At 32.6% G+C, this 24,968-nt stretch overlaps 1 protein-coding gene across 1 annotated transcript in view; it reads right to left on the bottom strand.

Moving 5' to 3' along the window:
• The window catches only part of RERG (RAS like estrogen regulated growth inhibitor), a 101,628-nt gene that overhangs the window by 70,522 nt on the left and 6,138 nt on the right, over positions 1-24,968 (bottom strand). Inside the window, exon 2 of the mRNA XM_051963605.1 lies at positions 19,532-19,707. Coding sequence (XP_051819565.1) covers positions 19,532-19,592 — 61 coding nt within the window. The 5' untranslated portion in view covers positions 19,593-19,707. The remainder of the gene's footprint in view (positions 1-19,531; positions 19,708-24,968) is intronic.

Here is a 24,968-nt window from a genome sequence, read left to right as displayed (position 1 = left end):
TAGCAAATGCTTGCTGATTAATTGGTTGACTCAATGACAAACAAGTAGTATCTCTCCAATTAAGTCTTTATTTACTTCTGTATAGAATATTCCATTAGTTTATTCAAATAAATTGTAAGATTAACTCCCAAAAATTTTATGCATTTTGTAGATATTCTAAATGGAATGTCTTTTCTATCTCTTCTTATTGCTTTTTCAAATTTGAAAATATATGGAAAGCCTGATAATTTCTGTAGATTTCCAGTCTTTATCTTTACTGAGTTAGTGCGACTGAATTTTTCTCACTCCTTTGCTCCCCCAGGGCAGAGGATTCACACACCTCAAATACAGCCCTTCTCACTCTTTCTAGCAGATTGCTTATAATACACTCATTTCATGGATATTTTCAACTCCCATAAAGCCCCATAGATCCTAAAATTGGGCTAAGCCCAACACACCAAAAATCTGGAGGGTAAAGGCAGGGCTGGTGGCCCTTTGCCAGCATTCTTGCTGCCAAAGCAAAGGTCCAGAGGGAGGAGCAAGGCTGCCAGACTACTCTTTTCCCATGTGAATCCTGAAAGAAACATCTGAATCTGAAATTTTTCTTTAGAACCAAGAAAACGGTAAACACCTTTGCAAGAACAACCAAAAAAACTGATTCATGGACTGTGGAAAGATTTCAGATTATTTTCCTATTTTAAGAACCTTCAGGGAAATATGTGAAATTTCACATCTAAGGAATAAATGAAAGAAGAAAACAGCTGCAGTACCTCTATATTTTCAGAGTACATATTGACTACATGAAAATTAGTCTCCAAATAACAAACACTAGTTTCCCTCAGGCATAATATTCCAGAACTTGTCATTTAGGAAGAAAATACTTGTTTTTAAAGAAAGAAAAAAGAAAAAGGAGTCTTTCAGCAACTATAAGGAAAACTCTCATCCACTCTCCCATTCTACTTCCCCTGAGTACAACAACTCCTCACAATCCTATTTCTATTAACACACACACACACACACACACACACACACACACACACACACACACACCTCCATAATTTGTGACTTCTGGAAAGATGGCTTATAGGCTATAAGCTTGAATAGGTAAAAAAAAAAAAAACAAAAAAAAAAAAAAAAAACAAACTCCAATCTTTGGAGACATGGGCGTTTGGATAAAGGTCAGTAAATAAGAAAGGTTTCCAATATGCAAATTTCATTTATATATACATAGTACACATGTTGTCAGAGGGACCTTATCTCCTTTGAGTATGCTTGGAATTCAACACAGGTGATGTTAAGTAAATAGAATTTATTAGTTCTATTTAAGGAATATTGTGCAGTGAGAAATAACTAATAAGAGAAATTCAGAGAACATATTTGTATAAACTGACAAAGAGTGAAATGAGTAGACTCAAAAGAGCAATATATACTATGACATTTTAAAAAATCACTAAAAATAAAGGTTTTTTTTAAATAACTGAAAAACCATTGATGGTATCTGAAGAACAGATAACAAAAATTACAGCTCCTTTCAAGACAAAGAAATGAGAGACTACCAGGACTGAGTATTGTATACACACACTTGAATTCCACAAGAGGGAGTGAGCTGATCTCACTAATTTTAGGCCCCAAGGAGACCAGGTTGCTCTAAGATTAGTCTTCCTGAGTTGAAGAAGGTGAATAAAATTAAGTATTCCCTATTTCTTATAAGCAAGAGATATGAGGACATGCCTATATTCTAGGATTAGGTAATGCCTCAAATACTTCAAAACAAAAGCTCATATTATGTAACCTCCGTACTTTGATTAGTTGATTCATTAAATTGATCAGGAATTCTTTTGATCAATGCCCACCCCTTAGACTACAATCCACTCAATGCTTAGTGCCAGAATTAATTTCAGATGGACTTCTAGGCACCCACCAGACACTAAGTCAACAGAATCATTTGATATCCACACATACTATCTTTACTATATGCCCTTCATAGGAAGAAATGTTTACACTATATCCCTGAGTTCTAGGATATGTGTTTAATATTTGCAAAATGCCTTGAGAAAATCCCTCCTAAATATCAATACGGCCATAGCTAATCACTCAGTAATTGCTGATGTTTAAAGAATTCTAATGAACATAGAAGCAAAAAAGATTTCCACATATGATGGAGGAGGTACCATGAACAAGGTCAAAAAGGGCTAAAGATCATGGGTGAGGGAGACAGAAATGGAAGTAGGAGCCAATTTCATGGTGTTGGCCTCCTCTAGGCAGATAAAACTGCAGAACATGAGGGGGTGGTTAATTATGAAATAAAAGGCTAGGACAACCATGACAGATCACTGGAAATCACTCAATCACTCCTTCCCACTCATTCCATTATTACTAAAAGGGTGGGCTTTTGTTAGGTGAACAGTTTTTCTTCTGGTACTAAAGACAAGTTACCTTAATTTTTTTTTTTAACCACATTAATTACCTTAATTTTAATTTATCACATACCTTTATAAGTTACCTTAATTATAAAACAATGCAGCATGTGTTTTTGTTTTTCTTGGCTTGTTTTAATTATCAGCACTTCATAATCTCATAGTTAATATAAAAAGCAAATAGAAATGTTGCTTTAAGGAACATGGAAGTAGCATTTTTTGCCACCAGTCACTTAAGTCAGGCACATATATTTATGTATCCTTGATAATAAGGATTTTGCTTAATTCCCTTCTTTGAGAGCTCACTGTATATTCTCTATTCAAATAAATCTTGTCACCAGTTTGTTTGAAGAATCAACTACTTGCAACTCTACAATTCCTATTTTGTTTATATACCTCTTAAAAAACAACGAGCAATAATTTGGCAAAAGGTCTCTATCCAGAAAATGTCTACTATGAATTTCATTCACAATTGTGACATGAATCTGGGAACTACCATAATCACACAGCTTTGTGTATTAGGGAGAGAGGGGTATTTTTTTTTTTTTGCCATATTTACTTTTCTACTTAGATGAAGTAGCACTCCCTAGATTTATGGGAACACAATCATTAGCTCATAAATTGGAAAATAGGGTTTAATCTAAGTCAACTGAAAAAGAAATCCCATTGTGAAGTTCTGTGTGACCTATTCCCAGAAAAAAGAACTATAGAGCTCTCATTTATTTTTACAAAGGCCAAGAGAACATTTTGTTCTACCCAAGCAATTACCTTTTCTGTTTGAAGAGAGGACCCTAGCTGCCTGAATTGGTATAATTAGCATTATCAGCCTGTCATGTGATTGGCACAAACATGTTGGAAACTATACCTTGATTTAATCACTTTTTGGCTCCAAGGAAGTATATTTCAGACACCAAAAAGTTTGAACATAATGCATCTTGGAAATTGTTCATTATCTCAATGCTATGGCCATCTTACAAATAAAAATGTATATTCATCTGACAAGCCTTTATTAAACGTATTCACTCTCCCTGGTACTGATACAAAAATGAAATTGTTTTTGTCCTCAAAGGTTATACATTCTACTGGGGAAAACAACATATATGTGGATAAGTAAATGCAAAATACATAGAGTAGATTCAAAGTGATTTTGGAGGAGCATAAGTTATTAGTAAATGAGAATATCAGAATAAGAATCCTGTTGGGGCAGTGATTTTTTGAAGGAAAATAGGGATTTTAAGCAGCTGTTATAGTGGACAGAAGTGCTGGGCTGGAATCAGGAAGACCTGAGTGAGTTCAAGTTGAACTCAAGCATTTACTGGTTGTATGATTCTGGGCAAGTCATTCAACCATTTGCCTCAGTTCCTCATCTATAAAATTATCTAGGGAAGGAAATGACAAATTACTCCAGTATCTTTGCCAAGAAAACTCCAAAAGGGATCATGGATAGTATGACACAAGTGAAAACAACTCAACACCCCAAAGAGCTTTTAAATCAAAGGGATTCTAAATTAGGATGTCAGAAGGAGGGAATGAAATTTAATCATGGGGGACAGACTATATGGAGGCAAGGAGATAGGAGATGGGATAACTGTCATGGGGTACAGGTCATTTTGATTGGAATTCAGATTTTATGAAGGAAAGTAGAATGGAAGAGTGACATATAATTGTTCCCACTAGACAAACTGGATGGTGGGAATAAGTATGTTGACTTAATATAACCAACCCTATTTTATTTTAAATCTCCATTTTGGTTATTGAGTTATTTTCTTTACTGGGTTGTTTTTCTCTTAGTTATTTTTTAACAATAAGATAATCACTTTTTTGGTAAATTTGATAAACAATACATATGAATTCCTAAACAACTGATAAACATATGTAGACCTTTGAATAAGAAAGGCTGCCAATGAAAAATTGTGGTACATAACTTAGTTTTTTGTTATTGTGATAAGCCACCAATCAAATTATGTGGTAAATAAATTATTTAAAAACCATAAATCAGACCTTGGGCCTATCTATTAAATATCTTTGGGTATTTATTATATTTTATATTTATTTATATTTATATTATCTATTATATTTATACTTAGGTATTTATTATATAGAACTGTAGGAAGTCCACTGGAGGGCCCAGTCATCAAACTGCTCCTGAGTCAGGAGCATTCCCAACATTCAAAGACTCAAGTATTCCGAGTTTCTTTGCAAAATGGAAACTAGCAGAATGCTATCTGAGAGGGAGACATGGCCAACTGGGTAGAGAGGGAAGTCTGTTTTGAGCACAGGTATGACATACATCTTCTGAGACCTTTAGAGTCAAATTCGTAGATTCGTTTCTTTAGGAGCTGATGTTTATGTCACTGAACAGATAATAAAGAGTCACTGCATATGCATTGATGAATATAAATCTCATTTAGTGTTTCTGTCAAACCAGTCAGCACACATAAATATTAGAAAATGAGCTCAGTATGCATTGTACATCATGCTGTTATAAGTTAGACCAGAGGCAGCCTACTAAGGAACACAAAAGTAAAACAGGATTCTGTAGTTTCTATTAGATATAACAGGAAATAACTGTGGCTTTTTGCTGGTAGTTCAGATTAGTGATTTCATCTGCATAGGAACTCCCAGAAAAAATCTCCCCCTAACAATGCAGATTATCAACTTTTCTACAAATTAGAGGGTTTCTTATAGGCATAAGATATTAAGTGATTTATTGACATGAATAGTTATTAGATATTAGACAATAAGGAACTTGTTCCTGGTTGTATTACTATCATAAAAAGTTATTTGTTAAAGGCAAGATTTGATCCCAATTCATTTTGACTCAAAGACCAAATTTCAATTCATTATTCCATGCTACCTCTGGTGGTCAGAGCTGTGCTTTAGGAATATCAATTTTGCAGCTTTGAAGAAGTTGAGTAAGAAGATTTTATGATAGCTCCACTCTTATTGATGGTATTTATATAGAAATTTATGTGAAACTTTTCCATTGTTTTTTGTTTGTTTGTTTGTTTTGCTGTCCTCACAATTTTTTCCTTAGCTGCTCTAAGGATATTCTAACTCTAATTTAGTCTTTTATCAGACTTTCTGATAGCTTGTTTTTCTCTTCATTGTTTGATAAGGCAAGTCTACTCATAGTATTTATAAATCAATCAAAGAAGTACTTATAAAACACTTACTATGTACCAGGCACTGTCTGAAGCACTTGAGATACAAGAACAAAAAGAAACTATTTTTGTCCACAAGGGGCCTACATTCAATCAGGGAAAATAACATGGACAGGATAGGGCATAAAATATTAAAAATAATCTTATGCTTTGTATTGCATAATAAGCATCATATTTCTTATAGAGGAGAAGGTAGAAGAAGAAAGATAATTTGGAACTTAATTTTTAAATAAAGAAAAGATTCAGATTGTTCAAGACAACTTAAAGTAACAAGTTCAGATTTCAACTCAATTCAATAAAACAGCTGATATAGGCAAAAAGGAAAAAAAAAAGATAGTTTTTTGATACTGGAATAGAGCTTTGAAGAAAGCTGGAGGCATAAGAGTTGAAAGAGAGGAATAAGTGCATTCAAGCCATAAAGGTTATACAAAATCATGGAGAAAGAAGATGCATTACCTCATTTGCAGAACTGCAAGAAGTTCAGGTTGGCTGAATATAAAAATGAGTGAAGGAGAACCAAGCACAATAACTGGTATGGCTGGCAAGAATGAAAGATATTTAAATGGCAACACAGGAATTTGTATTTTAATCTAGAGACAATCCACTGGAGCTATTCTGAGAAAGGGAATGGCAATTTAGACCTCTGCCTTTGGAAAGATGAGTGGAGATAGGGAATTTAGGTTTAGGGAAGCTGAACAAAAGATAGATTGTGGAGAGGGGAAGAGACTATTAATGATTAATAATGAAAGGTATATTGAACTGGACCTGACTCAGGTGAGTCCCCATATAGTTTAACTTTAATACTGGAATAAAATAAGACACTTGCAAGCTATTCCATTGTCAACAAAAAGAGTTTACTTTGCTTATCCCAGAAGGTTACTCATGAAGAAAAATATTTCATCTGAGTAAGCTTCCTTATCTGAGTTGCCCATTATTTTATACCAGTCAAGAATTAAAGAGAATCGGATCAATTCTGAGCAGTTTTGACTAAGGCAACTAGAAAGAGACATCAACAGCTTAAGTCTTGGTTCCTTAAACCCAACAAGTCTCATGGATGGTTTCAAAATCTTTTAAGAAATTAAACTAGTCTAACTTGCATGCGGTGAGGTTTGGGATTATAATTCCTACCATAAAAACATTTTTTATAATGGAGAGAAGTTTTATACATTACATATATGTAACTTGCTTTTGTAAATAATAACATGGAGAGAGATTACATTAATAAATGAGAATAAATGAAATTTCAATTAGACTCTTGAATAAGTGGTTCAGTCAATAGCATTAACTGGATAAAGCAAAGAAGTTATAAAAAGATGGAAAAATAAGTCAATGGAAGAATATAAAATAATCAAATTTGGTAACGTTTGATATATCTTTAAAATTCTGTTTGACAAGAACTGCTAGGAAAACTGAAAAGAAATTTGCCTGAAATTTACACCAAATTTCTGATACCATATACTATAATAAGTTCAAAATGAATATATAATTAAATAGTTAGTGATACCATAAAAAAAATTATAAAAAAGCTAGACAGGATACCTCTCACAGCTTTAGCTGGAGGACAGAATTTTTAAATAAACAAACAAGAGTGGTAATAAAATGTTAAAACTGATCATTTCTGTAAGATAAAATTCAAAAGTTTTTACATGAACAAAATTAATGCAATTAGGATAAGAAGGGAAACAGTACATTGGGAAAATATTATATCAAATGTCTTTGATAAGGATTTGATATCCAAGATAACTGAACAACTAAAAATATATATAAATAGATAGATAGAGATCTCTATATATACACACACATGTATTTATGTATTTACATACAGACATATGCACACATTTATTTATGTATATATGGATAGATATGTATCTACCCAGAAATAGATGCACACATAACAGCCATTCAAGAACTTCAAATTATTAATTACAAAAAATTCAAATTACTAATAAGAGATATATGTCAAAATAACCTTCTATTTAGCAAACTGGCAAGAATAACTAAAATTGAAATCAGGAAATGTGGGAGAGGTTATTAAAAAACAAATATACAACACATTGTTGGTGGAGAGGACAATTGGTCCAACTATTCCAGAAAGCAATTTGGAATTATATTTTTAAAAAGTGACTAAAGTGATTATACTCTTTGACCCAGAGATCACATTGTTGGCAAATCCCTCAAGAAGATCAAATACAACAAGAAAAGTTATATTTCCCCCCTCCCCAGATATTCTAAACAGCACTTTTTGTGATTACAAAGATCCAGAAACAAAGTAGATGTCCATTGATTGGGAAATGACTGAACAAAATGGTGTACATAAATGTAACAGCCTATTATTGAGCCATAAATTACAAATATGAAGAATTCAGAGGAATATAGGAACATATATATTAATAAACTACTATATAAACAAAATAAATAACGTCTAGACTGAATATAGCAATATACATTAAAATAAAATTAAATGTTTTATAATTAATTACCAAGCTTGGGCCTAGAAAAGAGTTAAGAAATCATACTTCTTTCCCTTCTTTGAAGAGCTGGAGAACTTAAGTGTATAATATTCAGTTTACTATTGGATATAATTAATCTGTTGGTTGGTTTGATTGAAATATTTTTCTTTCTTTTCTATTCTTTGTTATAAGGAATAGTTCTCTGAGTATGAGAGGAGGGACATATGCATAAATTAAGAAGATATAAAATAAAAGATACCAATAAAAATAAAATTTACTTTCACTACCTGAAAGGTCTGAAGCATCCCCTGTCCTACCTCTGTTTTAAAAATTAATAGAAATCTACTTTTTCTCTCTTGCCTCCCACTCCACTAACAAAGAAAAGAAAAACAAATGTCTTGTAGCATAGCCAAGCATGTTTTTTTTAAAGAAAGTGAAGGTGTCTGAATGAGGATATCTTGCAACTTCCTACTCCATTAAATTTTACAGATAAGTTTATATTTTAATCCCATATTGGTCTTGGCAGTCCTATTTCTCCATTACTCATGGAGATGAAGTGTTTCCTATTCGAGGCAGTTTCAAGACTCTTTTGGGCTCCAGAATTGTGTCAACTGATTTATATCAGTTAAACTTCCTTAGGAAATAGTGAAAGTCTGTATTTATATCTATTTTTTCATTTATGTCCCATTTTTCATCAACTTTATTTGAATGGTGAATGTTTCAGCTACATACCATAACCTCTTATTTTTTTCTTATTTCATATTGATTTTGATCTTTATTTTAACTAGTCTATTGTTTCTTGTTGATACAACTGATTTGTTGATTATGCCTGCCTATATTTTCCTGTATATTAAATTATAATCAGTTTTACTTTTGTGATGTTAATGATCTCAATAGCATTCCTGAAAAAGTTTCTTGTGTTTAATATCAATATTTTATCAATGCCATTGTATGGCTGAGAATCCTTGAACAACACCATAGACTCCATAGAATTAAAATTAAGAATCACACAAAGAGCAATGGATAATGACATGGTGAGTATGTGCATGCTTCAAGATACAGTAAAATACAGAACTTTGAAGAATGGTGTGAAGGATGTCATTAAGGAAAATGTACATAGGAAAAAGATGGACTGATTACTGGGATTCCAAAGGATAATAAGTAGACAGGTAAAATTCTCCTTGTGATGTCATAAGAAAGCAGAGTGGTACAGGATGAGCAGATATGGGCAAGGGACCAGTTTTAAGACACTTTATCAAATATATCTGATGCAAAGACTTTTCCCAATTGGCAGTTTCTGAGAGAGGGAGGGGAAGGGAGAGAGAGGAGTGGAAGAGGAAGAAGGAGAGGAAGAGAGAGAGAGAAAGCGAGAGAGAGAGAGAGAGAGAGAGAGAGAGAGAGAGAGAGAGACAGCGAGAGAGAGAGAGAGAGAGAGAGAGAAGAGAGAGAGAGAGAGAGAGAGAGACAGCGAGAGAGAAAGAGAGAGAGAGAGAGAGAGAGAGAGAGAGAGAGAGAGAGAGAGACAGCGAGAGAGAGAGAGAGAAAGAGAAAAAGAGAAAAGGAGGGAGGGGGGGAGAAAGGTAAGGAGGGAGGGAGACAGAGGGAGGGAGAAGAAGAACCTTTAATTTAGAACCTGAAAATTCATACTCAAGTTTAGCCCTTCATGTATACTAGCCATGTGGCCCAGGGAATCTCTCAGTATTTCAGGCAATACTCTAAGAGTTGTCCTCATTGGGCAGACCACATCTGGAATGCTGTGTTCCCTTTTAAAATTAGACCAAGTCCAAAAGTGGGAAACCTAGATAGTAAAAAAGCCTCAATTCCATCCCATATAAGAAGTAGATGAAGAAAATAGGGATATTTACCCTAAAGAAACCTTTGGAGGAGTATGATAGTTGTTCCCAAGTATTTTTTTTTTGGTAGGAGAGGGATTAAAATTGTTCTATTTGTTCCTAATAGATTCATTGACACAGAAGTTTCCAACAATAGTTATAAATCATTCAGAAGTATAAAAGATTCCTAGTTATCTGATGGAATTTTTTTCTAATATGTTTGCTCCCACGGTATCTTTGAAATCTTCTGGCATTATTCTAGCTACCTTTTTTTTCAAATGAACATTTTGTATTTTAAAGAAAAACACCCTCTAAATGTGATAAATTATTAAAATACACTTTCAGATTCACTTTAAACATATACATATATTATATATGTATGTGGTATATGCATATATGCACATATGTGAAAGAGAGAAACAGACAGAAAAAGAGAGAGACAGAGAAGAGGGAGGGAGAGAAGGAAAGAGGGAGTAGAAGAGGAAGGGAGAGGGAAAAGAAGAGATAAAGGGAAAGGGAGGGAGGGAGAGGAAGAGAGAGAGGGGTCATGGAGAGACAATTTAGAGTCAGAAAGATGAATCATACTTAAGTCCAGCCCTTGAGATATATATATATATATATATGCCATATGGCTCTGGGAAAATCACTTAATTTATCAGTGCCGCAGGTAAGTCTAAGATTATAAATTGCAGAAGAATTATCAATTTACATTGATACAGGGAGTTTCTTCAGAGGCAATTTCCTATACCAATGAAATCAGAGATCAGTAATTACATATCTGTATACACACATATACAATATTTGGAGGAAAAATGCCATCAATTTAAAATCTATAGATTTCTAATTTTTATTTAGTCTGGAAATCCATGTTTTTTTACCTTTGTGAGCAGCTCCTGAGTGTTGTTTCTTGGGTCTTTTCAGGTCAAGTTATTAATGTATCTTCCCTTCTTTCACTACTTGACACTCTTCACATTTTTCACATATTTAATCTTAAGACCTTGCATCTTTTGCTACAATTTCTAACCTCCTCCTTAAATTCTCCCCTCATGCGGTGTTAGATTTCTATTATCAAAGAAGAGTTTTTCAGCCATGTGGTTAAAAAAAAAAACCAGAATGTAGATTCACAATCATAAGGTGGAAAAGCTTCAATTAAGATAAAGTGACTTGCCCAGGGTTACATGGCTAGTCAGTATCTAGAACCAGATTTGAACTTACCATGAGAAATCTTTCAGACTCGAGACCCAGCACTTTACTGTATCACCCAGCTAAAGTTAGAAAGACTGGAGTTTGAATTCTGCTTCATGTATTAAACTTTGTGGCTTTGGACAAGTTAACTTAAAAGGGTGTCACCAATGGAGAGGCACAGGGCATTAAGTTTCTTTTTGTTTGGTTTTTGCTTTTTCGGAATTGGGTCAGCTGGACTCTGAACTTAATCTGTGTTATTTATTATTTTAGCAATCATTTAGATAAAGTCATTAATGGCACAAATCAAATTTACACACAGCATGCTGATTAGCAGAATCAGGGTATAAGAAGATACCAATGGACTACATGAGGCTGAACATAATTACATTTATTCTTTTTAAAATTAATAAAAGTTATACATTCAAAAATTAAACCTACCACAACAAGATAGGGAAGGCATGAATCTGAAAAGATGCAAAAGTTTTAATAGACTGTTAAGCTCAATATAAGTCAACAATGTGATAGAGCAGCTAAAAATGTGGTTTTGGACTAATTTAACAGAGACCTTTTCTGGAATAATGAGGTCATAATCCCACTGTACTCTTCCCTGGTCAGACTGTGTCTGGGATACTGTGTTAAATTCTGTGCATTACAGTTTGAAAGAGACCATTGATAAATATAGAGAAGATCCAGAGAAAGGCAAACAGAATCCATGTTATATGAGTATAAGGTGAAGGTATGTTTAGCTGTGAGCTATGGACACTTGTGAATAGGATAAGCATCTTCAAGGTTGTGAAGGGTTATCACATGAAAGATAGTTTTGATTTATTCAGCTTGGCCCGGAAAGGCAGAATGAATAGCAATGGATGGTGAAAGCTGCAAGAAGGCACTTTCAGGTTTGATGAAAGGAAGAATTTCCTAACGATTAGAGCTATCCAAGAGTGAATGAGTTGCCTAGAGTGGTATGAATTCTCCTTTACTGGCAGTCATCAAGAAGAGAGAGGAGCAGCATTTATGAGGTATAGTGTCATGGGCACTAAGTTTCTTTTTGTTTGGTTTTTGCTTTTTCGGAATTGGGTCAGCTGGACTCTGAGTCCTCTTTTACTTCTAAAATTCTAAAATTCTGTGGTTCTGCAGTGCTAATGATGAGAGAGAGAGAGACAGAGATAGAGAAAAACAGAAGAGGAGATAATAAGTTTAAAAAGTAAAATGTAAATGAAAAACTTAAACAATAGAACAAAGGGTTTGTTATGCTTTCAATAATAAATTTATGACTTAACTTGATTTCTTTTGGGCAGGTTAAGAGTTTATTTCCTACTTTGTTAATTTTGGTATTTTTTTATGTTGTGGATTCCACTTCTTTTAAAAGCTCCATTTTACATATATATATATATATATATATATATATATTTGACTGCAATAGCTCCTAATAATTCTTTTTTACATTATTGACAATAATGAAGAATTTACCATCTTTATTTTCTATTTTAGTAATTAGTAATTTGAAAAATATTTTCAAATTATCTAATGCTTTATTAATTTTAGTATTCATAAAAAAACTGGTCTTTGCCAGTTCAATTAGTCTTTTTTCTTAACATGTTTTATTTCTCCTCTCATTTTCACATTTTCATTTTTTGTACTTCATTTGGGGTTTTTACCTTACTAATTTTCCTGGCATTCAACAAATAGTTATTGATTTATCTCTAGGGTTGTTGGTTTCTTTTAATTATATGATTGATTAATTAGACCTCTTGGAGGCTAATTTTCTCTCTGAGGGCTACTTTAACTTTAAATATATTTTGGTATGCTATCCCACTATTATTCTCTATAGAATAATTATTTCTTGCTTCTAATTTTTTTCTTCAAAATGTTAATACTTAGTCTCTACTTATGTCTGCTTATTTTACTCATATTTCCTTTATTAACAGTTATTTTTATTGCTATTATATAAATTATACATTTATTTCTACTTTTATATGTTTATTCTTGATTTCCTTGTGCCCTGGAAATTATGGTTGTGGTAAATAATGAAAATTATGTGTGTATGTATATGCATGTTATATTCTTAATCAAAATTCATTCTAGAGTTTCAAATCCAAACCAAATCCAAATCCAAATTCAATCAAATTCAATCAAATCTAAATTCAAAAATAGCAGAGAAAGAGAAAAATGGTTCAATTTTACTAATAATTTGGAGAATGAGGGATCTGGAACTTTGACTCAACTATGTAGTGAGTTCCCAATGAGGCAAGAAAGTCCTTCTATCAATGTTTATAAGCAGTTGTCCTTAAACTTAAAGTCTGAGAAGTGAAGTTAAGTTCCCCAAAGTCACATGGGAGAAAGGAAAAGAATAAGCATCTGTATAGCACCGACTAGATGTCAGGCATTGTGTTAAGCATTTTTTAAAATTTTATTTTTATTTTTTACAAATTTTATCTCATTTGATCCTCACATCAACTCTATGATGTGCTGTTCTTACCCATTTTAAATGGCTTGCCCAGGGACATGTAGCTAGTAAGTATCTGAAGCCAAATATGAATTCAGATCTCCATCTTCTAGATTCTAGGCCTGGAACTCTAACCATTGAGCCACTAGGGACAGATTAGCCAGGAATGGAATCAGGGTGCCTGACTCTAAGGCCAGCTCTCTATCCACCATGCCATGTTTCATCTCATCACAAATAAATATGGTTGAATAATTAAAATGATTTTTTTAAACTGAAAGACTATAGCAAAATATTTCAAAGGTACACATTATAACAAAACTAGATTTATATTGGAAATAAAAGAAAACACTGACATTATATTCTTTGATACTTGATATAGCTTTATGTTTTGTCTAATTCTATAAAAGTCTTCCATTGCTAATTTGAATGGTACAGTATATTTTTACCTTTTAGAACTCAAATGACCACACCATTTTTAAGATGTAAAGACATCTGCAAGATTTTTCTATAATGACATCAATACTGGAAAACGGCTGGAGCAACAAAGGTTGCATTGAAATTTTGGCACAATACCCTTAAAACCTTAGAAATTTGGCTCTTTCACAAAACTCAGATTTTAAGAAAGGTAACATTTAACAGTTGATTTAGAACTTTCCTCATCTCTTTCTTGCAAAGTTAGTCCTTATCAGGCAATTGTGCCCATGCTGAGTAAACAAATATGGTTGGTAACTGGCTTCAGTTTTTGCTAGTTGGTCATTAAGGCCTAGTTAAATAAAAGAATAATCAAATCTATTACCTATTCTAATAGAAGGAAGCAATACCCCAAATAATCCCAGACAATGAATAGTCCCAAATTAATTTCTAGTTGACTTTAGAAAACAATTCCTACATAACTTCACTTGGTTTTACTACCCAATCTATTTTAGATAGGTAACTAGTTATAAAAATTGTTTTGCATGCCCTGGATATAGATAATCATGGATAATTTAAAATTAATTAGCAAACAAATCATCCTTGTCCAAAGTTTATTCAGCTCATCCTTCCAACTCTTTCCATAATATATAAGAAAGCGGTTTGTGGCTGTGTTTGTCCAAACTTTTTGTATGTTTCTTATATACAAACACAGACTTTGAAAAGTCAGTCTCCTATTCACCTCATGGAAGGAACATAAAGGGAATATAATAGTCTGCATAATGTGCCATTTTTTGCTTTTCTTAGATAATTAGAGAGGTTGTCTCAGGTTATTAGATTTCCTGAAAGCAAAAGAGATTACTTCTCTAACCTTCCAATATTTTAAACTTATCATTCTGATCTCTCTCCATTTACTCTCTCCCCTATCACAATTCCAAGCCCTTATTCTATCAAGACACAGTTCAGTTCTATTGAACAAACATTTATTAAAAACCTATTATATACAAAGCACTGTGCTGGAGAAGGAAAAGATACAAAAGTAATGAACACACAGTTCTGACATCACTGAACTTTCAGTCTAGTAGGAAAATGGAATACAAGTACACACAATGGTGATTTTTGCAAATTGGTCACAAGAAGTAAAAAATGGCATGTAAAGCATGAGGAGGAAAAGATCGGTAGTAAATGAGATCAAGAAAAGTTATATGTAGGAAAACAAACTTGAATCTGGTAATTTCAGAGACACATGAAGCAGGAGAAGGGCAGCTAGATGGCACAGTGGATAGAGCACCAGCCCTGAAATCTGGTCTCAGACACCTAACACTTCCTAGCTGTGTGACCCTGAGCAAGTCACTTAACCCTAATTGCCTTAGCCAAAAACAAAACAACAATAAAAACAAACAAACAGATAAAGTGGGAGGGAGGACACTACAGGTGTAAATGTGTGTTGTATGGTGGTGGAAGTAGGGTTGAGTTCTTTTTTAAGGGTACAGAAGCTGATCATAGGAAAGTATGCATAAAGCAGAAAGCAAGGAGTTTGTTTTATGTTTATGTCTTATAAACATAATCACAGATATTATCAGAAGCTCTCTTCAGACCTCTTCTATTTCAAATTCACATGTATAAACATTTATTAAATACTTACTACAAGACCTAACACTTGAACACAGAAAGAATGATAATTCAGATTATGGAATCATAGAAATTTGTAACTAAAAAGTATCTCAAAGTTAACCTAATGCAACCACGTCAACTTTAAAGATAAAAGATAAAAAAAAGTTGAGCAGAGAAGAAGAGATATAGTACAATAGCTTGGGATGGGGAGGTGGTAGGATCAATTGAGAGGTTTTTTTTTTTTTAATAAGGAGTCATTAATTTGTATTCAGAAAGAAAAAAAATAGGAAATGGAGAACTTGAAGATTACAGGAGAAGTGAGGATTATGATGGGGGACAATTTTCTGGAGATGATCAAGCATGTCTGTAAAGATAAGGCTCAAAGAGATTCATCGAGTTTTTCCCAAGGGTATATAGCTCATGAAGTGGCAAAGCTGGGAACTCCCAGTACTGTGCTCCTTCCATTACACTATGAAAGGAGAAGGAGGAGGGAGGAGAAGAATTCAAGAACAATACTTAATGAAATAGAGCTCATCTCATTTGAAGATACATTTGAAGAATGAAGGACATTATTAATAATATTTTTATGGTTACTATGCAAACTTATCAAATAACAGCAACATTTTTAGATATCAGGAGGAGAGAGAGAGAAAAAAAAAGAGTGCTATGATTATAACCAAAGAAAATATATAGATATAAGCATGTGTGTATGGATAGATAGATGGGGACACAGTTATATAGATACATAGAGAGGTAGATAAAGTTAAATAAGTAGAAAGAAAAAAAAGGAAATAAATAAAAAGAAAGAAAGAAAGATAAAGGCACAATATTATCCCAGGAAAAGAAAATGTTACAACAATCTATGTCTTTAAAAATGAGAATTTATGACTGATGAAACTCTTAGAAGCAAGAAAAAATGATGTTTGAATTAAAGTATCTTATTATTGATGATAGCCTATTCAAGAAATGCATTAGTATTTATCTATCAAGGAAATTGCACAAGGTATCTCATTTCTATTGAGGGGATATCACTTATGAAAATATATACTAATACATATACTATACTAATATATATACTTATATATATATACATTTAATATATATTTAATTTAAGAAACATACTACAAAAATTATGAAACCAATTTCCCTTCCCATACTTTACTACCATATCCCCTTCCCAAATATAAAGAAAGGTTAAACTTCCATTTAGCCTAAGAATACAAATAGTAAATTTATTTTCATTTGAAAATTTTCTACCTGGAATCTGACTTCTTTTAGGACCCACACCCTGACTAAAGTACCTAAATAATTATGTCATATGCTTAACAGTAATAGGGAAGCCATAACCTGGGAAACTAATTTTTGATTTCTATTAAAGGACCTGCATATAAAGGTGTAGGCAAAAAGGAGGAGGAATGAGATTTATATATGCAGATGATGTTTGAATATTAAGAGATCGATGTTTATTTTGGAGAGAACAATTTCAGTAGAATGATGAAGTCCTATGACAAATTACAGAGGGTTTAGAAGAAAATAAAATGGGAAGTGGGAACACCAAATATAGATGACTTTTTAAAAAAGTTGAGCAGAGAAGAAGAAGAGATATAGTACAATAGCTTGGGATGGGGAGGTGATAGGATCAATTGAGAGTTGTTTTTTTTTTTTTTTTTTAATAAGGAGTCATTAATTTGTATTCAGAAAGAAAAAAAATAGGAAACGGAGAGATTGAAGATTACAGGAGAAGTGAGGATTATGATGGGGGACAATTTTCTGGAGATGATCAAGCATGTTTGTAAATGGGACTGTCTCAGCAAAGGGAAGAGCCACATTTTCATCTGAGCCAAAGGAGAAAGAAGAGACAGTGAAGAATGATGTCAGAAGGATGTCCAGTGAAGAGAAAGGGAAAAGAGGGAGCTCTCAAAAGATTATATATAAGATTATATACGACTCAGTTTTTTAGAAGTGAAAAAAAATCTCTCAATGGGAGAGCTAATTATTGCATTCTCTAACAATGCTATCAATATTCAGTATATGAATGCAATGGAATACTATCATAAGAAATGAGAAATGATGAAAGGAACAGATTCAGAGAAACCCAGGAATACATTTGTGAACTGATGCAAGTTGAAGTGACCAGAATCAGTAGAGCAATTTATACAACAACAACAAAGTAAATATGAATAACTTTGAAGGAATTGTAAAACTATGACCAATACAATGGAATCAATATGTAAAAAAAGACATAAATTTTTGGTCATAGTCAATTTGGGTATTTGCTTTGCCTAATTAATTATACCTATAGCAAAAATTCTGTTTTGCTTTATATATTTTCTTTCTCAGTAGGTAGTAGAGATGCAAGAGGAAAATAATATAAATGCTTATTAATTGAAAGAAAATTTTTAAAAATTATACCAACAACAATCATAAAATTTAAGTTACTCCTACAGAACTGAACTTTCACCAGAAAAGTATGGATACCATCAGTACTAATCAGATAACATGAGAATTAACCAGAACATGAACATTAGCAAAAGTATAAATATGTATGCCTGTGTAAAAATGACCAATGTGTGAGTGGAATTAATGAATTCATTTTGAATATATCCATAATACTATTAAAAGGTCTCTGATAGATATATAATGAAGCTGAAATTATAGCTTAATTTTTGGGAAGGAAGGAGGATAACCATAATAAAAAATGTCCATATGATGATAAATATTAACTTTTAGATTTAGGCACCTATCAGTTTGTGTTTGATATATGTTTGCTGGATGACTGACTAGTTGAATTGTTACATCTTTCCTTCTTAATCTCCATCCACTGAAGCAGTTTCCTCAATTCCCTCCTGCTTTCATTAGCAAGATAATGAGAACTAGGCCTCATCTTATAAAGAAATATAGAAAGTGTTAGCAGGAAATGGTATTGGAGGAGGATAGCATGCTACCTGAAGCTAGGACAGAAACACACTTGAAAAAAGACAAAAATTATTTCAGATAAAAGTGATATTATTAATGAACTAAACCCAGAAGACCAGTAACATAACTATCAATTGAAGGAAATAAAATCAGCCTGCAGCACCTTAGTCACTAGATATGTTAGACTTAATTTTTTGGACTATCAATTATCTAATTTGCTCACTTTAATTTTGAATAGGGCATGGCTTTACTAGATATCTTCCAGATATCTAGTAAATTTCTTTACTAAGAATAAAAGGATAGTAACAACTACTGTTGTTTCCTCTAAGAATAAAGAAAAGAGACAGCACCCAAAAGCTCAAGCTGGCTTGACATTTTAGCACTTTTTACTTAAGCAATCCTTGATCATATATGATCAAAGACTTCAAAAACTGGATATTAGCTACATTACACCTACATCTGTCTTCAAGATAAATGACATGTACTAATGCTGGGAATAAAAAAGCCCTGATAAATCTGTGTGATCCAGAAGAAAAAAAATATATTTAAAGAATGTGCTCATAAAATTTGCTAGTAAATTTTTAAAACTAACCACTTACAAAATTTCAACTAGTTTTTTTCACACAAGAATAATAATGCCTATGATAAAAATAAATTAGTGAAAAGCTTATGGATGCATATAAAATTTGCATATGTATATACATATTAATTTATAAATATGTAGGAAAAATGTAATTTTTTTCAAACTTGGTTTAATTTCAGGAAAATTACACAATAACATTATTATATATTTAAAAGAAATGACAAGTTATACATAGATTTGCAGCTTTGTGTAAAATAATATTTTTTTGTTTCTATTCTACTGTTACAGAAATGTTAATTTTAAGTTCAAAATAAAATAAATAAAATTTATAAAGGGATCCAAAGTATTTCATATAACTTCTTTTAAACCAAAACCAAAACTTCACTTTAAAGAAATAAAAAAGGCAGTTTTAAGTAAGAATTCCAACTAAAAAAGAGATTTTTTAATATATAATAGTGTGTCATATGGGAAAAAGAAAAAAGAATCATCTTTCACATCTCATTCACAAGGCAGAATGATGGTAACAAATCTTACCTGATTTCCCCACACCTGCTCGGCCAAATACTGCCAACTTAACTTCTGCACTCTTAGCCATACTGGAATAAGGCAGATAATGTGCTTTTCTCAAGAAAAAGCAATTGCAAAAATCAGTTTGGCTCTTGTCTTCAGCTTTACCATATCATGGCAAACTTTTGCACGTCCTGTGATCCCTAAACAAAAGAGACATCATTAAAGGGGAAGGCAAAGCCAATTTTAAGGTAGTAAGTAATCTCCATGTTAAATTATGTTTGTACCTACTGAATACATAATATACTTTCAAACTGGGAGCATTAGTTGAGAACACTTTCAAGGTATTAATTTAGGCTACAAAATGTACCTTCTTGGCAATAGAGACAGACATCCTTAGAGCAGCATACATTCACAGTTCATTTCATGCTTTAATTTTCTTCAAATACCTACTGTAGGCTGATGGTGTTGTTTTCTTAAAGTCACATTACAAAGGGGATTCTTAACCTGGCTCTGATGAACATTTAAAAAAAAATATTTATTTAATATTTTCCCCAGTTACATTTAAACTATTGTTTTACATTTGTTTTTAAAACTTTTGAGTTACAGATTCTCTCTCTTATCTCCATTCCCAACCCTATTAATAAATCACATGTGAAGTTATGAAAAATATTTCCATAAAAGTTATGTTATGAAAGAAAATATAGATCTCCCACCCTATAAAAAAACTCTCAAGAAAAATAAAGTTAAAAAAAGAGAGAGAGAGTATACTTCAATCTGTATTCAGATACAATTAGTTTCTTCTCTGGGTATGGATAGAATTTTTCATTATAAGTCCTTCTGAGCAGTTGTGGATCATCGTATTGCTGAGAATAGCAAACATTGCTATTATTTTGTATAAAGTACATTGTTATTAATTTGTGTAAAGTACATTTCAATTGAGTTCATGGAAGATTTTTCAGGGTTTTTTTTTCTGATAGCATCCTGCTTATCATTTCTCATAAAATAGTAAGAAGGGCTGTATTTGAAAATCCTTGAGCTCAGATTGGATATAAGGAAGATGCAAGATCTCTTCCCAAAGACACAAATCCTTGGACTCTCTCCCAGATATGTAGCAAATAATATAAATAATAACCAAACTTCAAAGGCGCAGATATATATATATATATATATATATATATATATATATATATATATATATATATATATATATATATATATCATGACAGCCAGTACTAGAAAAGTACAGGAACCACTCAAAATAATGATATGAAATGTTAACAAGAAAATATGCTATTCTTGCTTTACTTTTTTTTTCCCATGTGAAAGAGCATGTTTTCTCTGTGTTATAAGGACCTTACTTGCTTGAATAAACTAGTCAAGTCTAGTGTTACAATTTGAATCCCCTAGCCCAAACTTTTTCTTTGTTATACTTGTTTTTCCTCACCATCTTGCTCTGTACCCCATACCAGTTGCTGATATATTTCATGATAATCACATACCACAATTTATTCAGCCATTTCCCAATTGAAGGATATCCCATCGATTTCCAATTTTCCCCCCTGGGAAGAGAGCTGCTACAAATATTTTTTACATATATGTCCTTTCCTCTTTAAAAAAAAATTCTTTTGGTATTCATGCCTAGTAGTGGTATTGTTAAGTCAAAGGATATACATATTTCTAGCTCTGGGCGTAGATCACATCTTTTGATTATTTGTCAATTGGAGCATGGCTCTTATTTTTTATAAATTTGACATAGTTCCCTCTATGTTTGAGAAATAAGGCTTTATCAGAGAAATTTGTTTCAAAATTCTTTTTACGATTACTATTGCTAAATGTATTCCTCCCCAATTAATTCTCTCTTCTCTCCTTTCACCCTGCCTTCCTCAAAAATGGTTTACCAGTGACTACTTTCCTGTTCCACCAATATGCTCTCACTTTTATCACTCCTACTTCCCATATTCCATTCCCTTTCCTTCCTATTATCCTGCAGGGTAAGATAAATATCTATACCCATATTGAGTGTGTATGTTGTTTCCTCTTTGACCTAATTCTTTTTTTCCTGAGGTAATTGGGGTTGAGTGACTTGTCCAGAATCACATAGCTAAGAAGTATTAAATGTCTGAGGCCAGATTTGACCTCAGGTCCTCCTGACTTCAGGACCAATGTCTTTGATTTATTTTTATTTTTTAAATATATATATATATGCATATATATATAATTTTCAAGATATTGCCATTCAAAAACAAATAGAAAATAATTGATTATGTTTATTTTATTAAAGTTCCTTATTAAGCTTATTATGTTTTTTTTGTACAAAATAGACATCAATAATTAAGAGATATTATCAATTGGAGCATAGCTCTTATTTTTTATAAATTTGACATAGTTCCCTTTTTTTGTTGTCTGCTCATTTTCCTAGTCTATTTGATTTGAACTCAGGTCCTCCTGACTTCAGGGCCAATGTCTTTGATTTATTTTTATTTTTTAAATTTATATATATATATATATATGTGTGTGTGTGTGTGTGTGTGTATGTATATATACACACACACATATATATATATAGTTTTCAAGATATTGTCATTCAAAAACAAATAGAAAACAATGCATTATGTTTATTTTATTAAAGTGCCTTATTAAGCTTATTATGTAGTTTTTTTGTACAAAATAGACATCGATAATTAAGGGATATTATCAATTGGAGCATGGCTCTTTATTTTTAATAAATTTTACATAGTTCCCGTTTTTTGTTATCTGCCCATTTTCCTAGTCTATTTGATTTGAACTTAGGTCCTCCCTTCAGAACCAATGTCTTTGATTTATTTTTATTTTTTAAATTTATATATTTATATATTTGCTGAGGCAATTGGGATTAAGTGACTTGCCCAAGGTCATACAGCTAGGAAATGTTGTGTCTGAGGCCTTATTTGAACTCAGGTCCTCCTGACTTCAGGACCAATGTCTTTGATTTATTTTTGTTTTTATTTGAAATATATATATATATATATATATATATATATATATATATATACACACATACATACATATATTTTGTTGAGGCCACTGGGATTAAGTGACTTGCCCAGGGTCACACAGCTAGGACATGTTAAATGTCTGAGTCCTGATTTGAACTCAGGTCCTCCTGACTTCAGGACTGGTGCTCTATCCACTGTGCCACATAGGTGCCCCAGGACCAATGTCTTTGAGCCAATTCTGAGGAGAGTAAAATTCACTCACTTTCCCTCCCCTCCCCCTCTTCCTCTCCACCGTAAAAGCTTTTTCTTGTCTCTTTTCTGTGGCAGATAATTTGCACCATTCCTCTTCTCTGTTTCCCTTTATCCCAATACATTTCTCTCTCACTCATTAATTTCATCATTTTTTAAAAGATATAATCCCTTCATATTCAACTCATACCTATGCCCGTATCTATATATACTCTTTCAAACTATCATAATAATGAAAAAGTTTTAATGAGTTACAAGTGTCATTCTCCCACACAGGAATGTAAACAGATAAACCTTATCAAGTCCCTTATGATAACATTTTCCTGATTACCTCCTTATGCTTCTCTTGAGTCCTATATTTGAAAATTGATATCCAAGCTCCACTGCACTCTGAAATATCATATTCCAAGGCCTCCAGTCTTCTAATGTAGAAGCTCTTAAATCTCGTGTTATCCTGACTGTGGCTCCACTAATATTTGAATTGTTTCTTTCTGGATAATTGAAAAATTTTCTCCTTGACATGGGAGTTCCAGAATTGACTATAATATTCCTGGAAATTTTCATTTTCATCTGAGGAGGTGATGATTCTTCAATTTTCTAGTTTACCCTGTGGTTCTAAAATATCAGTTCAGTTTTCTTTGATAATTTCTTCAAAGATGATGTCTAAGCTTTTTTTTTTTTTTTGTATTATGACTTTCAGGTAAACTAATAATTTTAAAATTAATTCTTCTGGATCTATTTTCCACATCAGTTGTTTTTCCAATGAATTTATTTCATAATCTCCCCATTTTTTCATTTTTTGGCTTTGTCTTATTCTATCTTGATTTCTCATAAAGTCATTAGTTTCCATTTGCTTAATTCTAATTTTTAAGGAATTATTTTCCTCAATATGCTTTTGTTCCTCCTTTCTCAATTGGCCAATTTTACTTTTTAAAGCATTCTTCTCCTCATTTGCTTTTTGTATTTTCTTTTGCACCAATCTCATTTCTCTTCCCACTTTTTCTTCTATTTTTCTTACTTGATTTTAAAAATCTCTTTTGAGCTCTTTCATGGCCTGAGTTCAATTCTTATTTTTCTTGGAGGCTTTGGATGTAGAAACTTCAACTTTGTTATCATCTTCTGAGTGTGTGTTTTGATCTTCCTTGTCACCACAATAACTTCCTATAGTCAGAAACTTTTTTGTTGTCTGCTCATTTTCCTAGTCTACTACATAGCTTTTAACTCTTTGTTAAAGTAGGGTTCTGTTCCAGAGTGGAAAGTGCACTATTCCAAGCTTCAGGGATTTTGTGCAGCAGTTTTCAGAGATCCTTTTAGATACCTGACCACAAGCACTCTTTTCTTCCTTGAAAATGGTAGGAGTGTCCCTGCTTCTCTGTAAGATCAACAGAATTCTGCTTTGCTGCGCTGGGGCTGGGGCTGGGGGTGGGGGGCAAGGCCTGTGGCTAGGGTTATGCTGGTATAGTCTGCACAAGAACTGCACTCCCACCTTTGTGTCACAGACCTTTCCTGTTGTCCTTCTAATTTGCCTTCCATTGAAAATATCCTACTCTATCTTTTTGGGTTTTCAGATATTCTAAAATTTGTTTAGAATCATTTAAAGGAATTTGCAGCAGTTTGAGAGAGAGGTTGGGGAAGTTCCTATCTTTACTCTGCCATCTTGGCTCAGCCTCCACTTCATTCACTTTCCGAACTTTTAAAGAAGATTAATAGCTGTATTTTGATAAGATTGGATTCCTTTGTACCTTTTTATTTTATGGTATGCATTGAAAAATATTATTTGAAAAGGGGTCTACCTGTACAAACTACAAAGGATATATGAAAGAAGATGCTATCCATATCCAGAGAAAGAGCTGAAAGATAAAAGTAGCTATAGAATGATTTTACATATACACACACATGCATGTCTAAATAGTACCTGTTGCTATGGTAAGGGAAGGGGGAAAGGGGGAAAGGAAAGTTACATAACTTTATTATACATTTAAAGGGAATAGCAAGTTGTATATAAAATCAACTTTTTTTCCTATTCTGTGTTATGGAAATGTTTATTTTATTTCTTAAGTTTAGAATCAAATAAATAAAAAATTTTAAAAAGATATCCAAACACTCTACCAGACTGCCAAAGGAGTCTAAAAAGACTAAAAATCGCTGCATTATGAAGTAGACAAGATTCACACTAACATTCCCACAGGTCAAGTGACCTTGCCACAATTACATGATATACAAAATAGCAAGGTTTT

The sequence above is a fragment of the Antechinus flavipes genome, chromosome 5 (assembly GCF_016432865.1).
Source record: "Antechinus flavipes isolate AdamAnt ecotype Samford, QLD, Australia chromosome 5, AdamAnt_v2, whole genome shotgun sequence".
NCBI lineage: Eukaryota > Metazoa > Chordata > Mammalia > Dasyuromorphia > Dasyuridae > Antechinus > Antechinus flavipes.
The sequence above is the reverse complement of the archived record's forward strand: the minus strand, read 5'-3'. Positions and strand labels throughout refer to the sequence as shown.